This window comes from Phaseolus vulgaris, chromosome 8 (assembly GCF_000499845.2).
Source record: "Phaseolus vulgaris cultivar G19833 chromosome 8, P. vulgaris v2.0, whole genome shotgun sequence".
Lineage (NCBI taxonomy): Eukaryota > Viridiplantae > Streptophyta > Magnoliopsida > Fabales > Fabaceae > Phaseolus > Phaseolus vulgaris.
The window spans coordinates 887329-899957 of NC_023752.2; the positions used below are offsets into that span (position 1 = coordinate 887329).

Sequence of the window (12629 nt, forward strand, 5' to 3'; positions counted from 1 at the left end):
ATTAGAAAAAAGAATAAAAAAATAGTTCAACTGGGAAATTAAGTTAAATAAATAATAATGAAAATGATTAAAAAAATAAATTCATCTATAAGAGTAATTTAAATTAACATTTATTTTAATATTAAGTCCATTATTTTACATTGTTCATTTTAATATATATTGATTTTATGTTATGAAAATGCATTTCTAAAAATTTAGAGAATAACATATTGATAAACTATCATTACTTTCGAGTAATAAATTGTGCAAATTTTTTTAGTAAATTTTTTTTTATATTAAATAATTAAGAAATTTTTTAGACGGTGTAATTTGAAAGTTTTTTTTTTTAATAATCAAAACGATAAAGTAAAATTTTCATATTTATGAAGGTGTAAAAGTGAAGAGGGTGCAAAAGAAATTTCCAAACGTGTATTGTTCTGTATAGTGTTGGTTCTTAAAGAGTTCGAGTGATATATTGATAGGGGGTGTTGCTTCCTACACCCTAATAAATGTCTTTCTGCACTCCTTTTTTTTTTATTCCTTTTAAAAATATTTCTAGATTACTTTTTCCATAATATTTCTGGAATATATTTTTTAAAAAGTATTTTATGAATTTTGGATTTACCAGAAATATAAAAATGTGTTATTGAAATAATGTTTTGGAATGATTGTTTGTTTTTGGATTTTTTATTTTGAAAACATTCTTATTCCAGATTATGGAATCTTTATTCTCAAATCATCCAAAATTATGAAGGGTAATTTCGGTATATCGAAGAATGTGAGGGTGCGGGAAGAAACGCCCTTGATATGCAATAAAATAGGATATTTTCTTTAGGGCCCATGGGCTATTCTTGATCCAGCTGATTTTATGAGAATTTTGGGCCTTGTGTGATTTGGTATGTGGACTTTTACACCATCTCCTATGGGCTTGGGCTGAGAGAGTAAAGCGACGCCGTATCTGCAAATAATTGAGTTACCAACTAGTTTCAACATTTTTACTATTTTCCTACTCTTTCTCCTATTGTTTTAATAAAAAAATATTTTATCCATTCTTAATTCAAAATAAAAAAAATCTTAAAGTGAGCCTCTATGTTGAAACTTGCTGCTATTCGTATATTATAAATTGAAATACACACAAATTAGACTGTAAGATTCCCTTAATCGCTCAATTAAATAAAATTCAATGCATAAACTAAAATAATAGTTTCTATGTAATCAAAGCCTTTTACATCTCGGATAAATTTATATTTACTATTTTATACTTTGTAAAACAAATTAATTTTTTTTTTAAAATTGATTTGTTCACTTGCCTCTTTATATATACACTACAAGAAAATCATAAAATAGAAACCAATTTTTAGAGACAAAAATAATTCGTTGCAATAGTAACTAAATTAGAGACCATTTTAGAAACTAAAAGAAATTTTGGTTTCTAGATTAGTTTATATTATTGTTAAATAGTTTCTAAATTGGTATCTAATTAACAACCAAGATTTTAGAAACCAAATTTAAAAACTAAATAATGGATAGTTAAAAATTTGGTTGCTAATGAGATATCAATTTAAAAACTATTTAACAATAATAGAAACTAATTTAAAAACTAATTTTTTATTTAGTTTCTAAAATATTCCTAATTTAGTTAATTACATTCTAAAAACTGGTTTTTATTTCATGATTTTCTTGTAGTGATAATTAAAAATTTATTTATTTTTTCTACGCCATCATTTATTTATTTGGTCATGTAGAGTCTATATTTGGAAAAAAAAAACATTTTTTTAATGATCAGTTGTGACCTGAAGCAAATGATAATGTTATTTTGATCATTATACAGTGAAGAACAACACTGTGATATAACAGAATATAATTTTAAAAGCCAATTCATATTTATAACCATTAAATCAAACTAATAAATATCAAAGAATTTTGATCATAAATAAAGAAGCCAAGATCAAGAATCTATTAACAAGACTATCATATATAATAATTAAAGTATGGAGTTGAAATGTGGAATGCTATAGCTTTCACATTGAATATTTGATTTCTTCAATCATGCATGCTGTCATGAATCTATGATAGCAAGTGTTTGTTTTAACTTATAATAATAATTTCTGATTATCTGTCTGACATTTGACATAACATGCTTATGCCCTTGCTACAGTGTTACATCAAAACATACTTTATTCTTAAGCCCATGCTAATTATTTTGTTAATCATATTATACTAATGGCTTGTGTTTGTTACAACAAACTCATATGTAGAAAGTGAGAGAAAACTTTTGTTTATTTCACAAGCCACAACAAGACAACTTACTTAGCACAGTGATGTTTGAAAGAACCAATGTCATCATCATGAACGTTGATGTCAAGAATGGGTTTGGGGTTAATTTTTGTTAACAAAACTAATGCATAAACACTGTGATAAGTTTTTTATTTTTCAGAGAATAAATAAAATAAAATGAAACATTTTAGTGTCCTAATTCTTATACAGGAAAATTGAAACCAAACTTTTTAACACCTAAACAACTGGAGATCCAGAAGACTCTACAAAATATCAACGATAGTGACATAGATATGATAAGATTGATATATGCATGATCAAGTCATAATACAATTACATTATCCCTGCAAATGAGACACGTTCTCACAAAAGAAGACAAAATAAATATCACCCTACACTCTTCTCCAACACCTAAACGGAATCTTTGTGCAAACACAAATGAGTCAAACACTTAAGAACCATAAATATCAAACCAAACCTGTAAGAAAACTACGGAAACCAAAAACCTACAATGAAACACACCAAAAATTTCAAACCTGATCAAAACGTTAAACATAAATCACCCAAAATCAATTTCTGAAATACCTCATACAACATAAAGTTCTAAACACCAAACCGAATAAGAGAAATCATCAAAATAACATTATGTTGAAGAAGTCTTTAATTTATTGATTGAGTAAAAAATGAAAACATTAAAGTAACATGTTTGTTTAGAATATTATAGATTACAGATGTCACATCAATTATAAATTAAAATATTTCATAGTATATAAATAGAAAAAAACCTATTTTATAAACAATTATAAAATGTTAAATTTTCAGTGATTAGCTATTAAAAAATAGTGAAGTTGGAAATTAAGTGAATGTTAATATTGCATGGTAGTGTGAAGTTGTATTATCCAATGGTACATTGAGGCAACCCTATGTGAGTTTTGATTGGAAAAGAATCTGATGGAGGGAGAGTGTTGGTTTATTAGGTGTGAGGGCAGAAGTTGGAATCTTAAGAAGTGGTCCAAGTCCTTAACTTGGAGGACAAGTGTCCTTTGTTATATCCACAACAATCTGTCATGCATATAAATGCATAATCCAAATTTAGATAGTTGATGGGAGGGACAGTGAGGATGATACCAAGAAGATGCCTTGTGTCCCCATCCTATATGTATAGGGTAGGCCTTTATCTTCTTCATCACCAATAAATGATAAGCCAATCAAATGGTGGTGCCTAAACACATGTGCTGTCTTTATGCCCATTCTATGTCTCTTCTTTAAATCATTTCATAATCTCAACCCTATCATAATTCTTATTTTTCTTATACCAATATATTTATTTATTGGTACCAGTAGTTTCAGGTCATTTTATTTTATTGGGTATAAAGTGAAGACCAATTGAGTTGTGTTAAGTAGACAACATGTTTTAGCGAGTAAGCTTAATTATTGTGTCTCTTTATTATCTCTATTTATTTATCATTGTACTTGTAATTGGTGTGAAACAGGATATAATGAAAACCTAATAGTTGTTCATGTGGATGTAGGTTGCAGTTGGCGACTGAACCACGTGTTGTTTATTTTTCTGCAGTTGATTCGTGATTGTGCGTTGTTTTCGCGTGCGTTTTTCCATCACATTTCAAAGTCGATATCAAAGTCGAGACTAATGATAATTTATATACTTTCTTCTCTCTCAATTTATTGAAATATTTTTTAAAGACAAAATCATGATCAATCATCAACTTTCAAAACAAACAATACTTTAAATGCGATTATTAATCTAACAACACTATCTCTAGAACTTAAAATTAAAATGAATATTTTTTATTAATAAATAGAAGTAGTTACTTTAACCCATATAAAATAATATCCAATAAAAAAAACATAACCTATCAAAATCTATATATCACTATGTGAGTTTAGGTTAAGCTACTAATTACATGATCTTATCAGTCACATAACTATTTATATATTTATATATATATATATATATTAATTGTAGTTAGACATAGTATTTAGATAAGAAAAAGATGGATTCTACATTTTTTTAATATAGATTTTTTACATAAATCCGCGTCTTGTTTAAACAGGTTTTACCAGAATATTATTTGGGTATTATTTGCAATCCATCTTATTAAGTACAAAATATAATTTTCTTTACATTTAATAGTAGTACTTTGTTTAACGAATTTAATAAATTTATTTAATACATGTAAATGCCAATCGATTCTTATATAAAATATTATATGAATGAATTTTTACCGTGTGAGTTTATGTTTAAATACGCAGGTTTCTCTAGATACTTAACTCTAAATATAGTGATAAATAATGTTTATGATTAGATATATTTTTATAAATCATGCTATATATAGGTAAAATCGATGTATTACGTTTTGTTGATTTGTTGTGTAATTTTACAATTTTCATAAAAAATTACTAGTTGCAAACTTTTTCTTTAATTACAAAGCACGGATGTGATATTTGTGAGAAAAAAAATGATATAAATGAATCAAAATATTAATGCAACACACTGAATTTTGTTGTTATATTAATCCTTTTAAAACCCTTTTTGATATCTTAGTGTTTAAGGTTTATGAATGAATTCTTTATTACTAGTTTCGTTAATTTATCATGCACAATATTCTATCATTAAAACCCATTATTATTTGAATTTTTTTATAAATTTGAATTTTTTTTCCAAGATCTTTCCAGCCCACTATATTTTAAAAACTCTTAAATATAATTTTATTTCAATTAAAAGTAAACAAATAGAAACATTTTTTTTTGTCTTGAAAAATAATAAAATATTTTTAGTGTCATTCTTATTCACATTATTTACTTTCACAAGTCTCAAACTCAATTAAAAAATATTGGATTTTATAGTACTACTCATACTAATAAAACAAATATGACTATGAATAATTTTTTTTAGTGGAAGTGATAAACTAAAATCTTTTAAGTTCTCAATTATGACAAAGAATAATGGAATGATGATTTTATTTGAAGAGTTTTAATTGTTGCTTTGCATGTACTCTTGTCTTCACTAAATTCCAACCATAAACTTTACTTCATCCTCTCATATATCCCATTTCATGCATCAATTATTCTTCATTTCTCACTCTTAATGTCAAATTTTAATTCTTGTTACTTCTTTTTTTACTTCAATTTCATCCTTCAAAATTTTAATTATTGTAACATGTTTTTCTATTTTTGTATACATTTTATATTTTATTTAAACAATTAAATTTGACTAGGGATTAAAGGTTAAAAATAATTTAGAATGATATTAAAGAAATTATAATATCAATTTTTTTTATAAAAAAAAAAAACTTCATTGAAATATTCGTAAAGCAGGTTCTGATAAATTTATATAAAAGTCGTTAAAAATAAAAATTATACAATATTAACTATGATAAATAGATGAAAATTATATATAAAAAAGAAAAGAAAGAGAACAATTATAATTAATATATACCGAAAAGGAAAGTTGTGTTTTTTTTTCAGAATACTTAACATAATTTAAATAACTATTTAAACTTTTCATTACTTCAAATAGTTGTAGTTATTTAGGATTTAGATATCAGTCATTAAATAATAGATAAAAAATAATTAGTCATCATATTAATTAAATTATATATTATTTTAAAAAATAAAAAGAAATATCTAAAATAACTTTTAATGTTAATAATAATTTCTAAATTGTTAAATAATTGTTAAATATCTTTAAAAAACACATAATCAGTTTGTTTAAGAAAAAGTAAGTAATAGGAATTGTCAAGGAGAACATTGATAATAACAGTGACATTTATAAACACTTCATACTAATCTTCCATAGGAAGATTGGAGTTTGGCAAGAAGTGTAAGATAAGATTATAAAAATAGGCAAATAAAAAAAATACAAAAATTGATATGTTTTTAGTGAAAGTTGTCAATATATATACAATATTAATTAAATTCATTAATCAGGCACTTAATTTGTTTTAATTAAAGTTGTTATTCAGGTTGACAATTTCAGTTTTTAAAAAATATAACTTTAGTGAATTTCTTTTCATCTACAAATAATAATTAATATTTTTTAAAATAAAATAAGAATATGCATGTAATTTCCTTTTAATGACTCATATTCAATAATTTAATTTATATTTTAATATAATTATTTTAGCATAAATACATGTATATTATTATTTTTTATATATTATATAATCTCTATAATCTATACTTTCATTCACATTCATATTATATAATTTAAAAATTTACACCTAAACCATATCCATTTATTTAAAATTGTATTAATCCTAAAATGTAATTCACAAACATAATCTAAATTTTTAAAAACAACCAAAATATTTTATACTGTAACAATATTTAAAAATAGTCATTATTCTTCCTCTAACTACATCGTTTTCAAACCCTTTGGAAGGATGACAACAAGACCTCTTATATATTAGATTTGAGAGTAAAATATAAGAAGTAATAAATAGGAAAAAGTGACATGAAATTTATGAATTAAGTGGTAGTTAGATTGAAATAGTTGCAACTAGTGTGAAAGATCAACATACACAATTTTGTCATGATGAAAGTATATATTGAATATTCTTAAACATAAATAAATATAATATAAGGGACTAGTGTGTCATATTTATTTGTGTTTTTTTCTCTAATAATACTTTTTGAGTATTTCTTCCTACACCCTACAATCTTCTTCTTTGCACCCTTATATTCTTTGAAATGCCAAATTATATTTTGGGTGATTCTGGAATAGAAGTTTCTTAAGTAAAAAGTGTTTCTGGAATAAAGGTTCCATTTTCATAATGAAAAATCAAGAGAGAAAAACCATTTCAGAATACCAAAACACATTTTTTTTTTATTTTTACAATGATAAATTTGAAATTCATAAAATATGGTCCGAAAAATATATTCTATAAATATTTCGAAAAAAAAGTAGTTTGGAAGTCATCTTTAAAAAGAAATAAAATGATATTTTTTTGAAAATAATGGAATGCAGAAAGCCATTTGTTAGAAGTATGACGAGAAACGTATATATATTTTTTTATGTGTTGTTACTTGAAAAAGTCTAATTGAGATATTAAGTTTGATAATGATGTATGAAATCATAACTTTTATAATAAATAAAATAAATAAATTTAACAATGCATGGTTGGCATAACAGATCTACTATCCTAAACTATATATAAAACATTTACGTGTTTTTTCACACGATTTTGTAATTAAACACATTCCTCTTTTATTTTTTATAATTGACAAAGTCAATCTTTGAGGGTTGAACAAAAACGATGACTTTTACTTTTACAACCAAAAAAACATTGTATACTTTAGTCGCGTAGGTTGTCCTCTAATATAATTTATGTATCATACACTAAATCAAATAATTAAAAACCATCAAAACTAAAATTATTATTTTAGACTTATAATAAAATTGAATGATTATAACTATATGGATCCAAATTAATCCAAAAGTATAATTAAACAAACTACATTTAATTTATACATGATATCAATATATCAGCATAAAAAATAGTTATTTTTATGAGAAGAAATGAAGTAATTATTTGATTACATTATCTCATTATCCATAAGTGAGTTCATTAAAAATATTTTATTTTCACATATTAAATATTAAGAAGTGATCAATTTGGTGTATTAAATTTTGTGACGTGGGAGAAAGAATAAGGGTAACCTCCTTCCCCAAGGCACAGAAAAGGGCAAAATGGTCATTCCACGTCAGCTTCGCCTTTTATATTGTCTTCGTTCTTCCCGACGAACTCGCCTTCCAATCTTTTGGGTTTTCATTTGCAAAGGAAGAATCTTCCTTTGCCATTCGACTTTCTTCATCCCTTCAGATCGAAAGGCCAATTTCTTTTTTTTTTCTCTATTTATTTATATTTTTTCCATTCCAATTCTTCAAAATTCTGGCAAGCGTTAAAACACGGAAACAGAGCATTTAATTGAGAATTTTTTTGATCAGAGGAAAAAAAAACGTAAAAGAATCGAAATTTTGATCCGTTTTAGCGAATTGGACGTGGTGTTCAATTGGGTTGTGGAATTTCAGGCGCAGGAATCTGTTCTCGTACGGCGAATTTTGATTGATTCTGTTCTGTGGTTGTGGGTCGGTGGTGATTGTGTATCGTTACGACGTCGCTGACATCGGAGGATGGACTGTAGGGTTTGTATGGCCCCCGACTCCGATTTGTGGGCCAGAGTTGGCGGTGCCGGAGGCGACAACCAGATTGACGGTGGTTTCAGCCACGAGAGTGAGCACGATTTAGCGCTTATGGTTAGCGATTTTTTAGAGAATGGAAGTAGTGGCGCTGAGTCTTGGTGTAGCAGTGACAGCGAATCAGGTCTCTCTGATTTCGCACAACTTGCAGAAAGGATTCAGGTAATTCGGCAATTTTTTGTTGGGGACAGTAATTAAAATCAAAATTACAGTTATGTTTGGAGTAAATTTGTGTGTAATTCTATTTCTTTTCTTAGTCCATGTTAGTTTTCTTAGCAAATTTCAAATTCCTTATCAATAATCTCTTTTTTTTTTTACTTTGATTGGAGATTGGTGCATGCTTTAGTATGACTCATATAAATGTTTTCTCCTTGATTTTGGTTTTAGTAGTTTTTTCATACATGATATAAATAGCTGAATTAAACACTAATTTAATACGTATGATCTAATGATAATTAATCATTAGGGCCATAGGTCACTTACACAGGTTCTTTCAGAGCTTTATAAGAACATTTAAGTGATGTCATGTCATACGTACACAATATGACACAAGTATTCATTTCTAATGTGCCTTGAAAAGTGTGAACCAGCTTAAGCAAACACATCCTAAAGTACTATGGCTTTAGTTTGGACATGCATTTCAAATCTCTGATTTTCATTTAGTTTTGGGTTTTTGATTGAGAAATTGCCACGTGTAGGATCTTATTTTCCATGGGCAGGGTTGGTGGCAGTTTCTAGTCCTTTTTCAATAACTTCAAACTCCAGCATTGCCACATTGGATTTTTATAGGGAAACAGAATAAAGAAAAAACAGAAAATAGATACAAAAAGAAACAGAATTGCTTTTTTTTTATAGTTTACTGTACAAGTGAATGCTTTCCTACCAATTATGTACTTTGGATAAAAGATATGGTTGAAAAAGTGACATTTTATGTACCTGGAAATAATATTTCGAGGTATCTCATGTTTTCAGTGTATTTATGGTGTGTTTGTTTAAGAAGATGAGAGAGGATGGAATTAATATAAGTTGTTTGTGGGTGAGAAAGAAAGGATAAATAATTCTAGAAATGGTGAGATCCACTGCACTAATTCTTACTCTCTTTTTTCTTTATCTCTTTTCATAACATCTTTAACTTTTACTTTATTTTTCACATCCAGTTATTCAATTTATTTTCATCCTACTTATTCTTAGTTATCATGGCATGGGTATTAGTGTGTATGAAGTTGCATAGCCTATTATTATCTTAGGGGATAGTCTCTGCTAAATCTATTTTACACATTGAGTCTATACATATGGATGATATGCAGAACCTATTACCTATGTTCTCCCCTTTTAAAATCAACAGACATTCTAACAACTTCCCTGACTATTTTTTATGTCTATGAAACAGATCTGTAAGCTATCGGTGGCCCAACATGAGAGTGAGTTGCTTTCAGTTGTACATTCCTTCATACGGTCAATGAATGAGACCAACCTTAAAGTTATGAATTCTGGTCCATGTTATGCTAGCTGTATCAGGTTTTATCTGGTGAGCTTGATGAGACTTTCTGGTTATGATGCTGGAGTTTGTGCATCTAAATGGCCGGGTAGTGGCAAAGTCCCTGGAGGTATACCATAGTTTGTATGTGTGTGTATATTACTTCTCCAAAATTACAATTCTACTTTTGCTTCATGTCTATCCATCACTAAGCTGCTACCATTTGTTTGCTTGGGGTGGTAAATATGAAACTACATGTACTGTTTGCATCAAGCTTTTTTTACCATGTTAAGTAATGTTAGGGTGGTAAAATGGCATATGCTTGAATTTCAGCTGAGATTGTTTGTTGAAACTTGTTGTGGCACAGGTGATCATGAATACATTGATGTTGTGGTTGACAACAATTCAGGAAGCCAAGAACGATTGATTGTTGATATTGATTTCAGAAGCCACTTTGAAATAGCTAGAGCTGTTGATTCATATGATAGGATACTGCATTCACTTCCTGTTGTCTATGTGGGTTCCTATGCAAGGCTGAAACAGTTTCTTGGAATAATGGAGGAAGCCACAAGATCTTCTTTGAAACAGAACTCTATGCCACTTCCTCCATGGAGATCTTTGGCATACTTGCAAGCCAAATGGCAGTCACCATGCGAAAGATACATGCATTCTGAAGGCAGTAACATTGGCCATGGCAATTGCTTTGATCACAAGCAATGCCGTGGACATCTGAAGAGATTGAAATCTTGTCTGCAATCAGGAATGGAAATAGAGAGAATGTTGAAGCCTAGAAATGGTGAAAGTAACTGGAGGATGAAACCTGAGAGATGGAGACACGCCATGTTCAGGCCTATTTGACATGTACAGGTTTTGGCTTTGAAATTGTGAAGAGACTGAAAGAAAATTATACAAAATTTTGCGGCTATTTTCCTTGCTCAATGAAGTCTTCATCTTTTGCTACCTAATAAGTCTGATCAACAAATAACAAAGAACAAAGAACAGGTTCATATAGGGAGCAGTTACAGACAACAATAAGCCATTTCACAATGCAATGGTTTCTCTGTTACTTGTCCATGTTTGAAGTGTCTGCAATTTTTCAAAGTCAAAGTTTTGGTTGGTGCCCAGTGACAATGGCCAAGAACTGGCTACCCATTGTGTCTCATAATTCTTCCTTGCCTCGTTTATTTGTTGGGTCTGGGAATTTTTGGTATCATACGTTCTTTTCCTATCTTTCATTCAATATAAATATATATAGTATCATTATGATTATTTTGTAGTGATAAACAATAATAGCCAAATTCTTAGTGCACTTACAAATTGTGACCTGCACCACTGATACATCTTGAAAATTTCAAAATTGTTCTTCATTCTGGAATTAAAAAACCCAGAATTATAAAAATGCATTATGAAAACGTAAATTTGGAATAGATTTTTTATTCTGCAAATGAAATTGAAATAGATTTTTTATTCTGAAAATGAAATTATGAAACAGAATTGAAAAATTAAAATTTCATTCCGGACGAAAAAAGTAATTCTGGAATAAAAAAATATGTTATAGAAAAAATAATTAGAAGAAAACAAAATTTAGAAATATATTTTGAAAATCAGAAAAGTGATTCCAGAATTTTGAAGTGTACTCCTTTTATTTATTTTATTTAAAAGTATTTTTTTCATTTCACATTAAAATCTGGTATAGGTTCAAATTTAGCAAGTTTTGGATCTAGGTCTAGTAAGATTTCACTTAAAGCACATTTTCATAAAATAAAATTGATATATTTTTTTTTATCTTAAATAAGAATTTTAGGACATAAAAATAAAATAAAAATCTATATCTTAAAACAAACTTACTCCTAAAAAGTGTAAAAATATATTATTAAAGTGAAGGTTTTATAAAATTCTTTATTAGATTAATAGGCTAAAGTGATGTGGTATAATGAAATTAAATAAAGATTTCATGCAATAATTATTGCAATGGAGATGGGGAAACAGTGCACTAGATATAATTATTGTTTTTAATAATGATTTAACTTGCAATAAAAAGCAACACAACTATGAAACTTGTCACACGTGCGCTAACTTTTGAACTTATGTGCTTGAAAGCTTCTCTACGAGTATTCATTTATCTTGTTCCTTTCAATCGCTTTAGGAATGAACAATAAACTAATTTTTCGATAAGATAAAAGTAGTTTATCTACAAGTTAAAAATTAAAATTTGAAGAAATAATAGGAGATAATTTTACTAATTAGTTAATCTATATTTTTATTTTAATGAAACTAATTTCGTTTATCTTTGGTTTTGTTATAAAAGTTTACGAAGTAGTTTCCAAAAACACTCACGTGCTTAATAAGATTTGAGTTGAAAGACAATAATTGGGCTACCAATCCCTGTGATAGTCCTTTAAAGAGGTATTTCTTTCTGTACCCATCAAAGTTTTTCCTGCACCCATCAATATTCAAAAATATTTTTTTTTTAAAATGACTTTTGGATTAGCTTTTTTGGAATTTTTCTGGATACTTCTTTTCAGAATTTATAAGTGTATTTCGAAAAACATTTTCTGAAATTTCTTGAAAGCACTTTTCGAAAATAATTTCTGGATAAGATTTCCTAAACATGTATAATATGTTCCAAAATATGTTTTTTTTAAAATAAATTTTCAAGAACGAATTATGAAA

The 12629-nt window shown here is 27.5% G+C and overlaps 1 protein-coding gene across 1 annotated transcript; it reads left to right on the plus strand.

Annotated features, from left to right (window-relative positions):
* Positions 1 to 8026: 8026 nt before the first annotated feature.
* LOC137823348 (uncharacterized) lies at positions 8027 to 11225 on the plus strand. The gene is made up of 3 exons (XM_068628445.1): positions 8027 to 8641; positions 9870 to 10086; positions 10324 to 11225. Exons 1-3 carry the CDS (start codon positions 8414 to 8416, stop codon positions 10812 to 10814), a joined length of 936 nt encoding a protein of 311 aa, XP_068484546.1. The 5' UTR covers positions 8027 to 8413; the 3' UTR covers positions 10815 to 11225.
* The last annotated feature ends 1404 nt before the right edge of the window (positions 11226 to 12629 follow it).

Excerpts from the sequence above, each read along its gene's own strand:
- LOC137823348 (XM_068628445.1), top strand. The coding sequence starts at position 8,414 with ATGGACTGTAGGGTTTGTATGGCCCCCGACTCCGATTTGTGGGCCAGA. Across the intron at positions 8,642-9,869 it reads AACTTGCAGAAAGGATTCAG|ATCTGTAAGCTATCGGTGGC; the intron begins GTAATTCGGCAA and ends TCTATGAAACAG. Across the intron at positions 10,087-10,323 it reads TAGTGGCAAAGTCCCTGGAG|GTGATCATGAATACATTGAT; the intron begins GTATACCATAGT and ends GTTGTGGCACAG.